Source organism: Sminthopsis crassicaudata, chromosome 1 (assembly GCF_048593235.1).
Source record: "Sminthopsis crassicaudata isolate SCR6 chromosome 1, ASM4859323v1, whole genome shotgun sequence".
Classification (NCBI taxonomy): Eukaryota; Metazoa; Chordata; class Mammalia; order Dasyuromorphia; family Dasyuridae; genus Sminthopsis; species Sminthopsis crassicaudata.
Genome location: NC_133617.1, coordinates 419,179,455 through 419,198,062, shown reverse-complemented (window position 1 = coordinate 419,198,062; position 18,608 = coordinate 419,179,455). Strand labels below are relative to the sequence as shown.

The 18,608-nt window shown below is 52.5% G+C and overlaps 2 protein-coding genes and 1 long non-coding RNA gene across 5 annotated transcripts; 2 read left to right on the top strand and 1 right to left on the bottom strand.

The window, feature by feature from the left end:
- The first annotated feature begins 15 nt into the window (after positions 1-15).
- On the top strand, positions 16-4,156 carry LOC141550058 (uncharacterized). Its single transcript, XM_074280263.1, has one exon. It carries the CDS (start codon positions 116-118, stop codon positions 4,067-4,069), a length of 3,954 nt encoding a protein of 1,317 aa, XP_074136364.1. The 5' UTR covers positions 16-115; the 3' UTR covers positions 4,070-4,156.
- A 1,489-nt stretch (positions 4,157-5,645) lies between these two features.
- DNAJB5 (DnaJ heat shock protein family (Hsp40) member B5) lies at positions 5,646-15,983 on the bottom strand. 3 transcript variants are annotated; one of them, XM_074280265.1, is made up of 4 exons: positions 15,794-15,983; positions 10,535-10,779; positions 6,280-6,881; positions 5,646-6,029 (listed from the first exon to the last, which is right to left on the bottom strand). In XM_074280265.1, exons 2-4 carry the CDS (start codon positions 10,743-10,745, stop codon positions 5,796-5,798), a joined length of 1,047 nt encoding a protein of 348 aa, XP_074136366.1. In that variant the 5' UTR covers positions 10,746-10,779; positions 15,794-15,983; the 3' UTR covers positions 5,646-5,795. The 3 variants fall into 3 exon arrangements, with proteins under 3 accessions (XP_074136366.1, XP_074136367.1, XP_074136365.1); XM_074280266.1 differs by lacking the exon at positions 15,794-15,983 and adding an exon at positions 15,407-15,748; XM_074280264.1 differs by lacking the exon at positions 15,794-15,983 and adding an exon at positions 14,107-14,792.
- LOC141550062 (uncharacterized) lies at positions 15,968-18,353 on the top strand. The gene is made up of 2 exons (XR_012484511.1): positions 15,968-16,251; positions 17,395-18,353. It is a non-coding gene; the product is annotated as an uncharacterized LOC141550062 (long non-coding RNA).
- The last annotated feature ends 255 nt before the right edge of the window (positions 18,354-18,608 follow it).

The following is an 18,608-nucleotide window of genomic DNA, read 5'->3' as shown; positions in this document are numbered from 1 at the left end:
TTTATCCCCAGAGGAGGATGCTCTGATATCCTCAGCCTCCCTGACCTCTGACATCAGTGAATCATTCTCAACCTTTTCGGGCTCCTCTCAATGGCGGAATTCCCAAGGGTACTTAATGCTCCCTTATTTGTTGCTCTGGGGTTCCCAACTGGAGCCCCTTTCTCTTGGACTACCAGAACCCTATCTCTGGGGGAAAAAGGGAGAAAAGGGGACTCTGCCCCTTCCAATGCCAGAAGAAAAGCTATGTGACAGTAAGACCCCAGAGTGGCAGGAGAAGAACTTGGTTCCTTTACGACTGAGGCTTTCTGAACAGGCTACGAATTCCAGAACCCAGCAGTACCCAGAGGCTAATGAAGTTCCCCTCCTCAGCCCAAGTGCCCAGGAATTCCTGGAGATGCACATCACAGAAAAGATAGCACTCCATATTTGGAAGGAAAAGGAGTTATTGAGCCAGCCGAGGCCAGATATCCCACCATGTTTCCACCGCAGAGAATTGAAGAAATTGTCCTTAGTCCTAGAAGACAGAGAGTCATCTGTTAAAGATCTGTGGACCCCCGATCCAGAGCCTTGGGGTGCCTCTGGGATAGAGCAGTCCTTCTTGGGTTCTGAAAGGTCCCTTGTCAATACCATGAAGCAAGAGCATATGCCCAACTCCCGGCAGCTTCACAGACCTATTTCCCTGATCTTGGCCCCCACCACCCTCCATTTCCTGAACAGACTCTGTTCCATGCCAGGGCGGGGTGCTGAGAGCACTCTGAGCCATAATCGACAGTGCATCCAGCTCTTTTGGGGTCTCCCCTCTCTACACAGTGAATCTTTGGCAACAACCTACATGGGGTCTAGCTCCTCATCCTGGCTGGGGACCACCATCAAATTGCCACCAGGGGACAATCCCTTGGTTTTCTTCAATGATCTTTCCTATCTCCACCTGCCTGGTTCAGCTAGTCAACCCTCTCTACCTTCTTCAACTCAGCACTTAACGCTGCTTCCACCTTCGTACCCAACCTTGTCCCGGTCACCATCACCATTCCCACTACTATCCCCAACCCTCTCTCCACCCTCCCCTTCCCCATCCCTACCCTCATCCTCCCCCCACATCAGGACCTTCAAAACTGACCCTGAAGAGAGCCCAATAAAGATCCCCACTATCTACCTGCCCAGGTTCCAGGCCCTAGAATGGCACCTGCTGCAGAAACAGCTCCAGTCCTTATGGGGCGTGCCCCGGATCGTTCAAAGATCGCACGAGGCCTTCAACCCTTTGCCTCTCCAGCTGCCCCAGATCCACAAGGCTGCCTGCCCCCAGGTTCATATCTCCAACTGGCCCCAAGAACTGCCTTTCATATCCAAAGATGTCAAGAAAATACTGGAGACCCATCTCCGAAGGAGGCTTGTCCAACACCACTGGGGCCTGGCCCGGAGGGTGGAAGACTCCATCAAACACCTTGCACCCCAGACCATACCTCAGCAAGACCCATCAAGTCCCAGAAAGCCCAAGTCTCCTACATTTGAAGGTCTCAAGCGCTCTGGCAAGAAGGATATGGCCAGTGACTCTGCAGCTGATCTAGGCACGATATCGGCAATAATTCTAGGGACAGGTCCAGTCAGTCATGCAGAGGAGAGCTCAAAAAGCGACCTTGAGAAAAGCCCATCCCCTAGCCAACAAGAGGTACTGCAGAAACACCTCCTTCAGAAGAGTGTGGCCATACAGCAGAAAGTGGTTCCTGAGAGCGTGAGCCGTTCCTGGGCCACTGCAAGGGGTCGGTCGGTGTCCTTACAGCCTACTCAGCCATCTCAGAGACCACCCAAAATGAGAGAGATTGTCCCTCCGGCTTCATCTACGGAAGACACAGCCACTCAAACCCAACCTCAGCCCCACTTACAGCCAGAAATGGAGCCCCCGCCACGGTCCCAGCCCCAGGCTCCTTCGCCCACTGAAGAAGTGATTTATGAGGTAGAACCCTGCAAGGACATTCCATTCCTTAATCCAGAGACTAAGAAAGTCCTTGAATCCCACATTCGCCACATGCACATCCGGTTGAAGTGGGGTCTGCCCAAAAAGGTCCTTGAATCCATCTACCTGTTTAAACTAAAAAATTCAGGCTTGCTCCAAGCTACTTCCCCTACTGGAGGCAGGTTTGATTCTAGGGTAGGGGAAAGAAACCTCCAGGAAATCTGGGTGGGTGGTGTTGCCAGAGAGGCCTCAGCAGTTGTATTAGATATCTTGGAGGCAGAGAAGGGTTCCTGGAATATTGGGAAGGAACTCTGGGAGGCACCACAGGCTGGAGGGGACTGGGAAGAGAATACATTTCTCCCTAGATCTAGCTTAATGCATAGGGGACCCAGAAAGCACATATCTGAGATTGCGTCTAGGAGGGAAATTTTAGAGCTGAATATGAAGCATCCAGTTTTACTTCCAAGACAGAAGAACCTAGCCTCCAGTTTCAGGAAGCAACTTCAAGCACCAGGAACATTTCCCCTCTTCAAGGACAATGAGGGAGCAGATAGTGACAGTATTTGCCTCCTTAAGAGTTCCTGTGTATTAAACAAATCCAACAATTTCTCTAAGCTAAATTTTCACCTGAAGAAAAGGATGGTGGAGAAGGTTTTGGGAATTCCCTTAAGAGTAAGGGAATCTAGAGAAATGGCCACAAGACCACCACCCCCTTCCTGTCAACTGAGAGAGATTGTGGCAGCTGAGGAGTCTGAAAGTGTTAAAGAGCCTTTACCTGAGACAGACAGTAAAGAGGTCATCCAGACGGCTTCACTTGAGACAGAGAGTAAAGAGGTCGTCCAGATGGCCGAGGGACAAACCCTCGCTTTAAGAACCCAGGATACCCAGGATCTAAGCTGCCTTATCTATAAAGCACAATTTGCCAATGAGGAAGAATTTGATCTAAAAGTACTAGAACCGAGCTACGAAGAGAATCTCACTAAAAACACACTGGTCCAGCCCTGTGCTCTTGGTTTTCAGGCCCCTGAGATCCCCCCGTCATACACTCTGGGGCAACCGAATAAGAACTTGACAAGTGCTGAGGGGCTTAGTACTCTTGTGAAGGTGGAAGAGCAGAGCCCTGGCTTTAGGGAGTACCAGAAACTTCATTCTCAGGTCATAGGCAAAAATCGGGGCAAACTGTGGCTACAGTCTCAGAGAAAAGGGAACTACAGTAAACTCCCAAGAGACCAAGGAATGGGGCTTGAAAAACAGGAAAAAGACCCTAATTTATTGAAGGGCCACACCTATACCAGCAGGTGGCCGCCTCAGGGTCCTATGAGCAGTGTTTTAGGGTTCCCAAAGCAGGAGGGAGTACTCCAGCGCAAAATCTCTTTAGAAATGAGTTTAATGGAGAAGATGAAGGGCTTCTTCAACTGGCTTCGTCCTAAGAAGAAAATCAAAGGGACAAAAGAGCCCTTAGCTAGAGGAGAGGTAGCAATAGCTGAGACCACCGCTAATCAAAGTCCATTCACAGTCAGGCCTCTCTCCAAAGGGAATAGGGCTCCTTTCGGCAGTCCGGCTCCTTCAGCTCCGGAGGATATGACTGTTGTTGGCCTGATCTTAGAGAAGAAGATGGGGTCGATGGACGATCTGTATTCTTGGGAAGAGGAGCAGCAGCAGGAGAGGGAGCTCCAGATGCTGGATGCCCAGACAAAGCCCTCTGGCAAATACAGGGAACTCAGGGCACTCCCCTCCGCTAGGCCTCGGGAGGGTAACGGCAAATCAAGTGGTCATGGAAAACGCTCAGCAGGCCACTGGAGTCTGAGCTGGGAGAGGCAGGCCCAGGACAGGGAGAAACGGGTTAAAAATAAGAAAACTGTGAGATTCAGGGATCAGCACCTGCCCCCAGAGAAGCTGGCTTCCATTGCTAGTGAGATGTCCATCTCTTCAGGTCAGTTCCGATGTCGCCAGAGAGGGTCCAGGTTCTCCAGGACTCTAGGCCACTCTCAGCACCACGCCAAGCCACCTCTTCGGGGGTCCTACTTTCAGAGATCCCCAGGCCCTTCTCCTCAGTATGGAGTATTTTGGCTCCCTACAAGAGAATCCAGTTTCCCAGGAGATAACTTGTTCTCATGACACATGACCTTATTAGACCTTCCAAAGAGGATGGTTACCATTTGTGTTAAGGGCTTTATCCTTCCTAAATACATTCTATTCTTCTAACAAGAGTAGCTGGTTTTTTGTCCCCTACTGGTGTTTGCTGCATTGCTTTGGGTGCTCGAGGCTGGGGGACAATTCATTCTTTCCACTGCCGGAGAGAGACATGCTCTTTTGGTCAGAAAGGCGTTTTGAGATCAGCTGCCGGCTCTCCAGAATAACTTGATGGCCACTAGGGGGCAGCTCACACCTGGAGCTGCCAATTAAGAGCCTCTTAGCTGGTCTCAAAGACTGGGTCAGGGAAGGTGGTTGAGAGGTTGACGAAATCCTTCCTCCTCCCCCAATTCCCTGAGTGGTTGAAGGATAACTTCTATTTTTAAAATACTTTATTTTTTCATAATACTGTCATTACAAAAAAATACAAAAAAACTACTATAAAAACATTCAGGGGCTCATTAAAATGAGAAAAACCAAGAAAGCCCCCACCCCAGTTTCTTAGGGTGTAGCCACAGACCAGGCCAGAGTCGTCAACCCCTTCTCCAGAGTTCCCTGCTGTCCAGGATATAAGACAGTTATACAGTGAGAGTGGAACGGCGAAGTGATATTCTGGGTTCCCCAGACTCCAGGGACAGGGCAGGACAGCTCCACAGGCAGGGAAAAGACCAAAGCAGCCTGGAGTTGGAGCGGACTAGGACTGGAAGGGCCGGCGGGCTCTTGCGGGGTTCGAATTCAGCCCCGGGGCGGGGAGGACGGGGCATGGCTGCAGTGACCCTGAATTCCCAGAAGGTGGGGACAACTCCAAATCCCCTCCCTTTTTGGATCAAGGCTAGCAGCACCACAGAGTTGCCCAGTACAAAAAGGTTAAAAATCCCACCCCAGCCCCTTAGCCTAAAAACACGTGGTGCAACATAGTAGGCGCTTTCCCCTTTTGCCCAGTCCCTCTTCCCCCAGTCCGCAGGCCCCGGTTTGGCTCGGGGAAGGTGTGGCGGTCAAAGGAGGGAAAGTGTTTTGAGGCGTGTTTGTCTGGCGAAGCCCGAGCTGCCTCCCGGTCCCACTTCTCCCCCGGCAACTCGGCGAACTCCACCCCTGGTAAAATACAAAGTGTCTCGTGCTCAGTGGCCCTCCCCACCCCCCTTCCCCTATCCCAGAGTATGTGTGCACAAATATGTGGGTAGGTGTGTGTACGTAAGCGAGTACACGAGAAGACTCATCCCTCCCCCCTCCCGTGTGGTGATGGTCCGGGGTAAGAGCGTCCTGTTTGAAGTCTTCTCCTCCCCCACATTTGGCGGGAGAGGGGGAGAGAAAGGAGGGCAGGAAGGACCTCGGCAGCGGGTAGGGGAAACGACATGCTATTTACAGGCCTGGATAGGAAACCTCTACATGTAGATCGTCAAGTAACAGTCAAATCACTCTCCAGCCGCGGGGAGCAGTAAAAGTGGATTCAAAGCTTGGGACAAAAAACAGCGACCCCTGACCCCGGGGGCATCCCTCCCTCCTCCCTTCCCCCCCTCACTTCCCACCCGAGACAGCACTGCCAGGTAGGGGCGGTAACAACTTTCTGAAAACAAAAGTGGCTTTTTTGCATTTTAGAAAAAGGTAGCCCGGAGGGGCGGTAGGGCCGGCTGGATAGCCTTTCTGGCTGCCAGAGCCTGGGGCCGGAGGGCGGTATTGCTGTGGAGGCCGGGAGCCGGCCCTGAGGCTGGGCCTAGGAGCAAGGCAGGTGCTGTTTTAAGATCTGTCGCGTCTGCGGAGCTATCCTGTCAGGGAAGCGCACTTTGAACTCCACTATGAGGTCGCCCCGCTGGGTGGGCACCTTAGGGAAGGGCAGCCCCTCCCCGCGTAGTCTCTTCACAGTGCCAGGCTTGATGACATCATTGCAGGGCAGGGGGATAACTCGGCCATCGATGGTGGGAATGTTCACAGTGCAGCCACACAGCGCCTGGGGGAGGGCAGAGAAGCAGGACGAGATGGAGAGGAGGCGGGACAGGAAGGAGCGCGCGCAGATTTCTGAAGCACGGTGGGGAATGGGGACGGGCCGCCCCGTGGCTTTTCTGCCCGGACGTGGGGCAGCAAGTCAAGTGTGGTGGGGCGGGATGTTGGACCCTAGGCATCCGGGAATTGGGGGATTTCGGGGGAACGTCCCACCCCCCGCTCTGGACTCGCAGTCCCGAGCCAGGGTCCCAGCTTACCTCCTTGAGGCTGATCAGAGCACTGTAGACCACGTTGGTCCCGTCTCGTCGGAAGTGGGCGTGGGGCTTATCCTTAAGTACAAAGACTATGTCGGCGGGGATGTTGTCCGGCGTGGCGTCGCCCTCTTTGGGGAAGGTGATCTTGGTGCCCTCTTTCCAGCCCCGCTTGATGACGATGTGGAGGATCTTGTCCTCAGTCCGAACGGTCCGCCCGTCGGGATTGAGGCGCCTCCGGGTGATCTTCATGCGTTTGGTGGAGCCGTGGTAGACTTCCTCTAAGGACACGCGCAGCTCGTGCACGACCGGGGGATCTTGTACCTTCCGCCGGGGGTGCAGGGACTCCTGCGCTCGTCTGGGGCCTCCACTCAGCCCATTGAAACCAAAGCGGCCGAAGGCGCCAAACGGATCCTCGTCTTCGTCCACATCCATGTCGTCCGGATCGAAGCCGTTGAAGGGCCGCGTGGTGCGACTGCTGGCGAAGAAGATGTCGAAGGGGTTGGAGCCACCGAAGAAGGAGGCGAACGTAGCGTGGGGGTCGCCATGGAACGTGTAGTGGAAGGAGCCCCCAGAGCCTCCGGAGCTGCCACCGCCGGTCTTCAAGCCTGGGCAGGGAGGGGGGAGGGGGAGGAAGGTAGGTAAGGACAGAAACACAACCTCCAGTCTCGGCTCTGCTCCTTCTGCCCCGCCCCCTCCAGCAAACGGGTCTCTAAGAAGTGAGAGCTGGGTTCCGGGGAGTTACCAGATACTCACTGCCGGCTCTCTGCATTTTTTATCCTCCCCCTTATTTTTTGGGGAAAAAAAAGACTAGCCGGGAAATGAGGAAAACTTTGCCATTTGTGAGCATGGGAGAGCAATATCTGGTTTGGAGAAGAAGAATTATCCCTCCCCTGTCCAGAGCGTACTCATTATTTAGTGTGATCCACGCTGAGATGGTTTGCCCAAAGCAACCCAGCGAACAAGCCCAGGATTAAGACCTAGTGCTCCAAAGTTGGAACTGAAGTGATTGACGGGACAATGTTGGAAAATTACCCATGCATATATTCTATCAATAAAAAGCTATAATAAAATTAAAAAAAAAAAAAAGACCTAGTGCTCTTGACAGCTTTGTACACGATGCTCTGGGCACCACTTTAAACTCTCATGCCCTTCAAACGGCCCAAAGTCAGTCCTTCGAACCAACTGAGAGGTGGAACCAGAGAGGTCGAGTGTTTGCCTCTGATTCATACATTGAGAATTAAGGGTGGGGGGAACCTCCTAGATTCTTGTTAACCTCTAGGAGAAGAGGACTCATTAGCCATGAAAAGGATGAATGGCTAAGGGCGGTAATAAAGGATCCAAGAAAGGTTCTTGGTCCTCCACAGGGGCTACTGGGGAACTTTCGAATCCTTTCCTTTCCCCACCCACAACTGCAACTAAGGATAGGCAAAGTGGGTGGTTGGCTTTGGTGAAACCCAAGAGAGGTCATAGGAGGGATGATATTTAGTAGCTGATTTTAAAAATTTGATTTTTTTTTTTTTTTTTTTTTTTGGTCAGAAAATTCCACCCTCCACAGCAGCTAGGTATTTATTTTGTGATAAGTGGCATGTGCTACAGTTACAGTGAAGGCTCGAAGCTTCTGGTGAACAGTAATATAAAAGGGGAAGCAATTTTTCAACACTGCCTAAGACACACAAAAGGCTTCTAGCAGCTCTGTGCCCACCCCACCCCCTCCTCTATCGTGGGAGCCAGATTGAGATATAGATGGTAAGGAAGACCAACCCTCCTCCCTCTCCAGTCCCTACAGGGGAAGCCTCAGGGCCCAGAGGAAGAAACAAGCTGAATATATTCATGAGCAGAGAAGAATAATTTTTCTGGAGGTTTCCAAATGCTGCCCATGGCCCCATACCAAGTGTCTGAATGGCAAAATAGCATTATTAGGCCTTTTCACTCCCACATGCCATGGGACCTAACTGGGAAATAACAGGATGGCTGTCCCCTTTCCTGAAATTTCATTCCTCACACTGGCTGCACAGTGGTAGAGACTTCATTTTCTTTGGAGCCTTTTACCTGGAGTTCCCAGCAGGCTCCTCCCATCCCCCTCCCACAAAGCAGTGCCCAAATTAGCCTGTTACTTCCCTGGCAAAGGCTTGAGGGTCATGAGGACAGGTTTAGGTTTCATTTTTCAGGAGGAATCAAGGTTGGGGGCTCTTGGACAAGGTAGTAAAGATTTCAATCCCCCTAAGGCTCCCCCCCCACCGGGATTCCCAATAGGCTCCCCCTCCCCCAGCAGGCTAGGAACAGGCTGTCCTCAGCCGTTCACAGCTCACAGCTCTTGGTCTGTCTGCACGACAGGCTTCTTGTGGGGGTGGCTGTGGAGGAGGCAGCCTGGAATGGCAGCCAGAAATACTACCAGCCTCTGGCACTCTGGCAGACTAGGGGATGTGGTATATTAACTGTTTGAGTCAGCCCCTCCTCCCAGTTCTTGAAGGAGAGTCAGCATATCCAAAGAGGTAGGGAGAGGTGAAAAAAGGCAAAGAACAGAAGGATTGAGTCCACATACTTTTCCAAAGTCACTGACTCTCTAGGAACAGTGAGTTCTACCTCTAACCTTGATTCCGAATATGGTATAGACCACAGGAGCCCATGTGCCAAACTTGGTAACTATAGTGGAGAGAGGTGGGAGGGCCCCTTACCCCTCTATTTCTCTCTCCCCACCCTCATCCTCCAGGCAGCTGGATTTTTACCTAGATTAGGGGCCCTGGAGTGGATGGATTCAATTCTCAGGCTTGGCCACATGGTGGTTTATTGACTGTATACCATAACACTGCCCAGTCCCGCCAGAAACCAGATTAAAATGTAATTGGAAAATCTTTAACAAAATAAAAGTACCAAAAAGCTAAAAATTATTTCATTTTAAAATAGGCATTTTGTGGCCTGCATTGACAGGGAACCTTATGGATTAGTGTCCCTGGTCCTATTTTGAGTTTGACACTTCTAAAGTTGTACACTACCCTGCTCTGGTATCCCTGGGGATTTATTGGATATTCTGGGAGATTCTTGGTGAATCATGGAGAGAGTTGGTGAGTCTGGGAAGGGAATGTCCAAAGACTAGGAGAAGGGGGCAGGCAAAAGGAAAGGGGAGGGTAGAGAAAGGAAAAGAAGGTTCCTCTTGGGGCTGGCAGCCCTAGGTTCTGCTTGAGACAGTGTTGTCTTAATATAGCCTAACAGGTGCCTGTTGCTGGCACTGTGGGGCCCTGAAAAGGAGGACCAGAATTAGCAGCTACATCATGCTTATGAGATTTGCTAAGAGGTATTGCCAGGGCCACTCTTCCTTCAGCTTTATTTGGGCCTTTCCTTCTCCCTGACATAAACCTTCTGCCTTGCTGTTGGCCACCTCATGTTCTGCAGGCATCATGCCAGTGATAATCTCTACCTCCCCAAGACAGTAGCAGGGGTGCTCTAGAATTGTTGAGGGAGATATACACTCCCTGATAGCACCATGCTTTAATTTGTAAAAAAAAATATGTGGTTAGTCTTGGCTGCCAAACCCCAGCCCTGGTTATAGCAGTTAAGTCTCAGCTCCTAATTGACCCTAGCATGCAGGCCAGCAGGCAGATTGCTTCTCTCAGGATCTCAGGTACCCTTGATCCCTGGGTCTGCAGTATACTGGGCTAGAGGCCACATCTTTCATTCTTCCCTTGGCCCTAGTTTGTTTATATAGAGGTCTTCAGAGGCTAATACTCTGCTGATGAATACAAATGTTATGTGCCTTTCCCCATTTTCCCATCCAATGGGGCAGTGCTGACTTCAGGGATGGCCTAATAAGGCTGGAAGAAGAGGTGGTTTCAAGAATGGCAGAAGAATCCCAAGGCCCCAGGCATCATAGTGACTAGATCCTATGTCTTACCTCTTGCTTGTGTTATGTGGGCCTTAAACTATGAAGACTGGTCAAGTGATGGTGGTAAATAGAGAGTTTAGAGAGTTCAGGGTAAAGGAAATGGATCGCAGGGTCCTAGAATGTTGAGAAGAGTAGCAGGAGTCTTAGTCCTAGCTAGTGAAACCCAGGATGCAGAAAAGGGGTTAGGCTCAGGGAAGTGATGAGGCAGCCTTCCTCTGACCCTTGCCTCAGCCTCAGCACCCAAATGGCAGGGATTCTTCCCTGTTACTAAGGAGCTCAGAAGGAACTGGGTCACATAGTTCTCTTCGGTGAGAACAAGCATACTTCACCCACAGGGTTGCCCCAGGCCAGGTGCTGAGAAGCTGAGGGCATTCTTACCTTCTTCCCCATACTGGTCATAAACAGCTCGTTTCTTGGGGTCACTCAGCACATCATAAGCCTCTGCAATCTCCTTAAACTTCTCCTCAGCACTGGGCTCTTTGTTCTTGTCTGGATGGTACTTCAAGGCCATCTTCCGATATGCTTTCTTGATCTCATCTTCATTGGCTCCAGACTGGATACCCAGAATCTTATAATAATCCTTCCCCATTACAGCAACTGGACCAGTACTGGCCTCCTTGTTCCTGAAAGAAGCCCAGGTCAAATCTAAAATAGTCTTTAGTCTTCTAGCCCCTTTCATCTACCTGCCCTGACCTCCCCCCAACCCTTAATTTTACCCTTCCTTTGACAAGTCTCCTCTCTTGGCCTCAATTGCCTCATCTATGAAAGGAGATAATCGGACTAGATGAATAATAAAGTTCTTTAGAATTAGATCCTGAGGCCTAGGGATATGAACTCACTTCCAAGGTCACCCAGCTCCTTGGTGGTAAAGCTGAGACAAGAAACTTTCCTGCTCTAAATGTTAGCTTCCATACCAGAAGCTCTCCCTCCCATCACCACAATCACTCGACCCCTTTCCAGCTCAGGGGCTGAACTGAGCATATTTTTGGCTTTAGCCCCTGAATTCCAGGAGCTGAAAAGTGAGGAGGCTGTGGCCTACTTTGTGGGGCCCAGCTGAGACCTGATTCATTAGTCAAGTCTTAGAGTTGTCCAGATCAAAGGCATCGGTTATGTGCCAGTGCCTCAAAGGCAGCTCTCCACTGGGTCTCTAGATAACCAGCTGGTAGAATAGGATAGGAAGTATGTTTAGTAAGGTTATACAGGGCAACATTTTTTTCTCGCAACATACTGGAAGTGAAAGAACAGTAGCTAATACTGCTGAAATGGTATACTTCACATAATATTAAATTTGACTCATGCTACACATGGACAAGAAATGAAGGGAAGGCATTCTGGACTAGGATGTCCTAGCTGGGTTGTCACAGGGATGCTGCAGTCCCTGGTGAGAGGGGATGCAGAATCAGAAGGTAGCATCTATCTGGTTAATGAGTGAATAACTGATGGATGGCTGTTCTGAAAGGGTAGAAAGTCTTTGCTCAATAATGGAACTTTAGGATGGTCCTGTGAGAATATTCTTTCCCCAAAAGCCTCCTAGGAAGAGACATATAGGTCACCTCTGAGTTAGCCAGTCAGATTGGGAAGTTAAGTCAAGGGTGCTAAGGGATCCCAGGATCTCTTTATCATTAGAATCCCTTGGTTTCTGTTCTAGTCTGCTTATTCCCAATCTCACATTCACATGTGATTTGAGCCCTACAAGTCCTCAAAGACAGGATGAGTCACAGCCCTTGGCAAGGAATTAGGAGCTTCTGTCTCCATCAGCAAGAGGATCAATTCCTATCCTAAGGTAGCACTTCAGTTCACTCACTATCTTTTGCCCCACAAAACACACAGTAGGCACTGTTAATTCTGACATAGAGGCAACCTGGCAGAGTCAGAGTTCCTTTTCCTGTCCCATTCTGCCTCTGTTTGCAACTAGCTGTTTTAAGCTCTCCAAGCCTAAAACCAGAGGGGGATTCCTGAAAGCCCTTTTCTCCTATTCAGACATCCTAAGTTTGCCTATATAGGTTCAATTCCAGCTTTCAGTGGCTATATAGCATGAAGTGCCAAAGTCCCAGTTGTCCCCACTGGCCTTCTTCTGCCAGGCCTAGATCAAATGATATCTGGTCACAGATGGCTTAGGACAGCCATAGCTCCCATTGCTTCTTACCACATGTACATGTATATGTGTGTGTCCGTAGGGATGTGCATATTGTGGAGAGGAGAGGGTTTCTTCCTTTTCCTGGCCAGGGATCTCTCTGGGGAATAGCCAAAAAGCCATTCTCTGGCTCTTCTAAAGCATAGCACAATTACTGCCAATGGCTAGGGCAGGGGCAGAGCCTTTCTAGCAACGCCCTGGGCTAAGGCCATAGCCACTGCCTCTTGCCCTCATGACAATCTAGCACCAGCCCTTGAGTGGGATTTGGAGGGTGGGAAGACAAGAGGGAGACAGTTATATCCCTCCTACAGGTAGGAAAGGAGGTAATGTCTCTAAGGTCTCTTAAGGTCCTGGGCTCTCAGGGCTAGAGTGGCTGTAGCTCTTGCCCCCACAGTTGCTGGCAGCTGCTGGGCTGACTCATGCCTTTGGGAGCCTCTTTGTACGAAAGAGAAGCATTTATATGAACCCGGGCACCCCTCCTTCCACCAGCACGTCATGCCAAACTGCACAGCTCCTGGCGGCCCCCCACGCGACAAGCTGGGGGTTGCCATTTTGAATCACTGGCATATGGGGGAGGTGGGGTAGGGAGGGCACACAGAAAAGAAAGTGCATCTGGGGGTGGGCAGCCATTTTCGGAAGCAGCAGTAAAATCTTATCTGAGAAGGAGCTGGCAGGGGGAGTGCTGTCATCTCTGTCCCAGCCCACATCTCCTTCCCCCATCATCCAGGCCTCCCCACCCTACAGTTACTCAGGGCCTGGGTGTCATTCCCCCACCCACCAATGCCAGCTCACAGGTGAGGCATCACAGCAGGTCAGTGTCAAAGGACAAACAAAACAAGTTCTAATCTTGAATATCCTCATGCTGTCCCCAAGTCACCTCTGCCAACAAACTAGTTCCTTTCCTCAGAACCCAATGCCCAAATGAACAGGGTTCAAAAAGGTCTTGAACCCCCCTGATGGAAGGGGGAAATGAAGGGCAAGCTCTTTTATAGAAGTCCTCCCTCCCCCTCCCCAGCAAATTTAGCATGTCTTTCTAGGCTAGTAGGTAAGAGCTTAGAGGGGCCCTGCTTTCCTTCCCCTTTTCCTCCACCATGTGCTCAGATGACAAAGAATCTCCAAGGCCTTGGAGAGCAACAGCACTGGGGTTGCTATGATAGGAGGAAAGGATAAAATAAAAGTCTTTGATAAGCTATTGGAGGCAGGTATGGGTAAATGAAATACAAATGGCAAGAGCAAGTATAAAGGGATACGGAATAGAGCTGTCAGTGGGAATCTGTAATGCAGGGGTATGAGATCAGGTGCGGTATGAAAGAATGGCATGACTGGGATGATATGAACAGGAGAATGAGATAGAATGTAGGATATATGAAATATAAGATGAGGTATGAGTATATACGAGATATGGGAGTGAGGGGTAAGTGGATGGGAAATGAGGGGATATAAGGGAATGAGGGACTGTGAGATAAGGAGGATGAAGACATGGGAGATATCTGGGGAGATATGAGGCTATTGAGATATAGTGGATGGGAGATAGATTATAAGATATGGGGGGATGAGTAGATATGAGATACAGATGAAATATTGGGGTTATGAAATCCTAAGGAATAAGGGAAGGGAGAATGTGATAGAGGGGAGAAAAAAGGAGGAAAGGGGGGAGGATAAGAGAGTGTAAAACATCAGAAGATGGATATGAGATGAATGAAGTGCCAGAGATGAGGTAAGACAATTGAGGTGAAAAATGGTGAGCTGTGATGAAAGGATGAATGTCCTTCTGCCATCATGACAGAGGGTGAAAATACTTTTTAAAGGGACTTACCGAAACTTTACAAACCCATTCAGCGTCCATGCACGCAGTTTTAACGGCTCCAGCTGAATTTTAAACATCAAGCTAGCTAAGAAGTCTTCTCCCCAGAAGTGTGGGAAGCTCCGGAAACCTCCTCTCGCCTGGATTGGGGGAGCGGCTGGGGATGCGCAGGAGAGCCCGGTGCGCTTAAACATGCCCAGCAGTGCCCTCCTCTGCCCTCACCCACCTGGCCACCAGGTGCTCCAGTAGCCAAGTCCTCCTCAGGGCCACATGTCCCGCTCTGGCCTCGCCCTGTAGGCTCACTGAATGTCAGCGGACTGCCGCGGGCCGCGTGAGACCGGCTGCCTGAGAGAGGCTAGTGTGTGTGCTCCATATGACTGCGAGTGTGGGATGGAGAGCAGCAGCGTGGAGCGCCTCACTCACCGGGGAGAGCCTGACCCCAAATCACCAGGAACCTGCTCAATGAAGTCACTTGACGTACAGTGTCTCCTCCTTAATTGGTCTCGGGGTGGGGCTAGCTTCAGACAAAAGGCGCTTCGGGAAGGGTGGGGGCGGGGGTCTGGTGTGGGGGGAGTGTGTGGGGAGGCTAGAGTTCTCCCTGGATCCCCAAGTCCTATAGCCAGGGTGAGGGGCACTGACTGGCTCGGTGCAGAGTGGTGATGTCACTGGGGGCTGTGTGTGGGGGAGGGCACGGTGGGGGTGCCCCGTGGTGACGGAGACCGCTCCCAGCCGCCCCCGGCCCGATGCCAGCCCCCAGCCCTCCGCTCCACGGCAGCCCCTCCTCTGCCTGCCTGTCCCTCACCCTCGCCCCCGTGGGGAGCCTGGAGAAGGGCTGCGGGGCCCCACGGTCGCCGGGGGCCATGTCTAGTCTTCAGTCTCTCCGGTCCTCCCCCCTCCTCCTTCCGAGCTGTCCCGGGAGCCGGCAGCCGGACACTCCAGGGAGCATCCAGGGGTCAGCAGGCAGCTGCCCGGCTTGGAAGGGAGCGCCCGCGGGACTTTCCGTCCCTGGGCGGGCCGGGCAGGTCCTGGAACCCGAGCTCCCGCGGCTGCGGCGCGGCCCCCGGCTCCCGACCTCCCAGCAAAGCCCCGCGGCGTTGGTGGCGGCGACGACCCCCAGCCCTCTGGCACTCCCCTCGGCGCAGGTGCTCGGCCTCCCGCCTCACGTCTCTAAGCCCCCAGGCACAGACCACCATAGCGACCCCCGGACCCTTCGGCTCCCGTGTCTACTAGTGCCTCCGGCTCTTTTTTAGCCCAGACACCCTGGCCTTGGGACCACCCCGGCCCCCGCCCGGCCCCGGCGCGGCGCCCTCACCGGTGAGAAGCTGTGGGCGCCGCCGCGGTCGGTCAGACTGAGCCGCTGTCCCGTCCCGTCCTGTCCCCTCCCCCCGGATTCACCGCTTCCACCCGGGACCGAAGCCACCGGCCGCTGACGGAGCGGGGAAGGGTGGGTGGACAGGGGGGGAGACCCGCCCCCAGGGCCCCGCCCCCGCGCCGGCCATTGCGCGGAAGGCCCGCCACTCAGCACGGTCCTTGACATGATTGGACGGTACTGAGCGAGAAGGGGGCACAGGGAGGCGTGGGGGGACGGACGCCTACTTTCAACGGCGGCCTGCGGCCGACCCCTCGTCTGCACAAGGCTCGCATTCCAGGCTTATGACTGGAGCTTTTAGAAGTCAGTCAACCACGCCTCCTAGCTTACCAGTCACTTCATTGGTGAAGGAAGCTGAAGGTAGGATCCTCATATGATCTTCGATTGCATTGGTCCAAATGGAAGATTTAGCCCCGCCTCATGCTAGTGTTGGCATTTCTTCACCAGCCCAATTGACAGGCCTTTGAGGTGGAAAACGCCGGCCACCCTACTAGTCTCTAGAGAACCTTCTGGAAGCCTCGCAACGTCATAGGCAGGTCTTAAAGGGAACGCGGCTACCCCAGCCCTACGAGAGCGCCCCGGACTTAGCTTTGGGGGTGTTTTTGCCTCCTCCCCTCGAAAAAAACCAAAACAAACAGCCTCTCCGAGGGAATGGGAAACGGGTCGCAATGCATCCTGGGAGTTGTAGTCCATTGGGTGGGTTCAAGAAGTCGACGATGGGAGGAGCGGGACTGAGGAAACTCCTAATTGGCTCCGCCTACAAACCCGGCCTCAAGCTTCGCCCTCCGGTACCTCAGTGCCCTAACCCCTCACCCAAGAGCAGTTGTCCCGTAGACCGTGAGCTTTCCGAGGGCAGGGTCATTTTTCAGTTAGTTTTTCAGATCTGGCACACTACCTGTACATTAGCACCAAATAAACGTGTGATGAATGGAAGTGACTGGGGACCTGCGTGGGGGCTCGGGACCCGCAGTGGAAGAGCTCAGAGTTAGGGAGAGAGGATGGGGGGGCGTTCCCGATGCCCATGCTGAGGGGGCAGCCCCGGCCTGTCTCCCTAAAGTTCATGCGCCCCCGCGCCCCACTCAGAACCCGCCCCTGCCCCCACCTGACCGTTACCCAGGGTCAGATCCTCAATTCAGAGGGTGACCCGGATGCAGCCCCCAGCCCCACTCCCTCTCCACCCCTCGGCCCCCAGTGCCCTGGCCTAGGCTCCACTGCGGATTCCTCGCCATGCCCGCCTGGCCCAGCCCTGGCTCCCCGCTGCCCAGGCCCTAGCTGGACTCACAGGAGTTCTATGACAGGAGTCACAGGAGCTGAGTTTGAGTCCTGCCTCTGTCAGTCACTACTTTGTGATCTTGGGGAAATCGTTTGGCTTTTTCTGGGTCTGAGTTCTCTCCCTGTGGTGTGCTGGGGCCCTCCGTCCCCCCAGACCCAGATGCCCTGCCAGATGCAGGCCCTGAAACGGCCTCGGACCCCCATCCTCGGCTGGGCCCAGAAGTCCGGGCTCCACGCGGCTGCCAGAGGTGCATGTCACTGACCTAACCTTGCACCCCTTCCTTCTGTCTCAGTGTCTCCTCCGCCAGCCCTGGGCCACTCTGCTTGTCCCTCTTCCATTGGCCCCCAATCTCCCTCCTCCGGTTTCCTGTCTCCCATCCTCCTGTCTACCCCCTCAGCCCGTCCCTAGGACTTGGGGGAGTAGAGCTGCGGGGGTGGCTGCCATCGGAAGCTGCCTGAGCAGACACAGTGCCTGGCGCACACGTCACTGTCTCCCAGGGCCCATCTGTGCCAGCGGGAGATGGGGGGCGGGAGGGGGTGGGGAGGTGGAGGGGGATGGGGGCCGCCCTGACAGAGGGGCCTTTACACAGACCGGGTGGGAACTGCTTCCCCTAGGGCATTGGACTCGTTCTTCATTTCCATTCTTTTATTTCTTCCAGGGGCAGGAGATTCAGGCACAAAGCAATATTCCCATTAGACTGAGCTGGAACCTGAGACCTTAAAAGGACCCAGTCCTGGATTACACTGTAGGATGAAAGTGGGACCCGAATTCCAGAAGGTTTCTTCATTTGACCTTCCCTCATTCACACCACCTCTATCTGTGGGCTAGGGGAGAGTGGGTAGTGTGATGTAATGGTGCAGGTGTGGGGGGGGTGAGGGAGGGAAAGGGAAAATGGGTGAGGGAACAGAGACGGAATAAGGTAAAAAGTCTAATAAAAGGAAGAGGAAATGAGCAAGGTAAAGGGATGAAGGGGGTGGCGAGAGGTGGAGGACGGAGAGGGGACAAGATCTGGCCTCCAGGTGTGGGAAAGGTTATAAGGAATTGTTGTTGAGTTGCCTATCCCAGCTGCTTCCTACTTGTTCTTCTCCCAGCCCCCACCTCCTCTAATGCTAGCGCTTAGTCTCTGATTTGGGGGCTTAAATACTTTTTACTTAAACATAAACACTTGTCGGTGTGTGTGTGTGAGGATGCTCACGTCCCAGTGTACGTGCAGCTTATGTACATGTGTCAGGGTTTCTCTGTGTCCATGCAGACATGCGCACCTGTGCACACCCGAGAGAAACGCTAGCCTATCGGCTGCCATGCCCTGGGCGTTCTTCTCCGTCAATCCGGGCAAGGGGCTTAGGTATAGACAGGCCCGGTGGGAGCTCTGAGAAAACTAGGGAAGAGGAGATAGGCCAGTGGTGGGAATAATAGTGGTATGGCCAAACCCATGCTAGGTAACTTGTCTAGCACATACAGGTCACTAGGGTTAGGGTAGAGAGAAGGCACGTGGAAGGGGCAGTGGGAGAATAGGATTTGTGTGAACTTGTATATGGTTTTCCTCTTTCTCTCTGATTACTGACCCTACTTGACTCTAACCCCATGTGTGTGATTAAATAAATCTGCCTATGAGTATGTCTTTGTCTATCAGAGTGTGTGGCTTATTTGCAATTGTGTGGTGATGTCACTGTGATTATATGATTACATGTGCTAGTGTGTAGATTATTCTCTCTGAGCCATCTGTGGTTGTGTGTGATTTGTATGATGTGTCTGTTGGTGGTTTGCTTGTGTTAACTTGTGGGTGATTTTGTGTAAGTGTATGTGCATGAGCATGTAACTTATGTATAGTTATAGATCTGTATGAACGAATGAATGTGAATTTGTAAACAC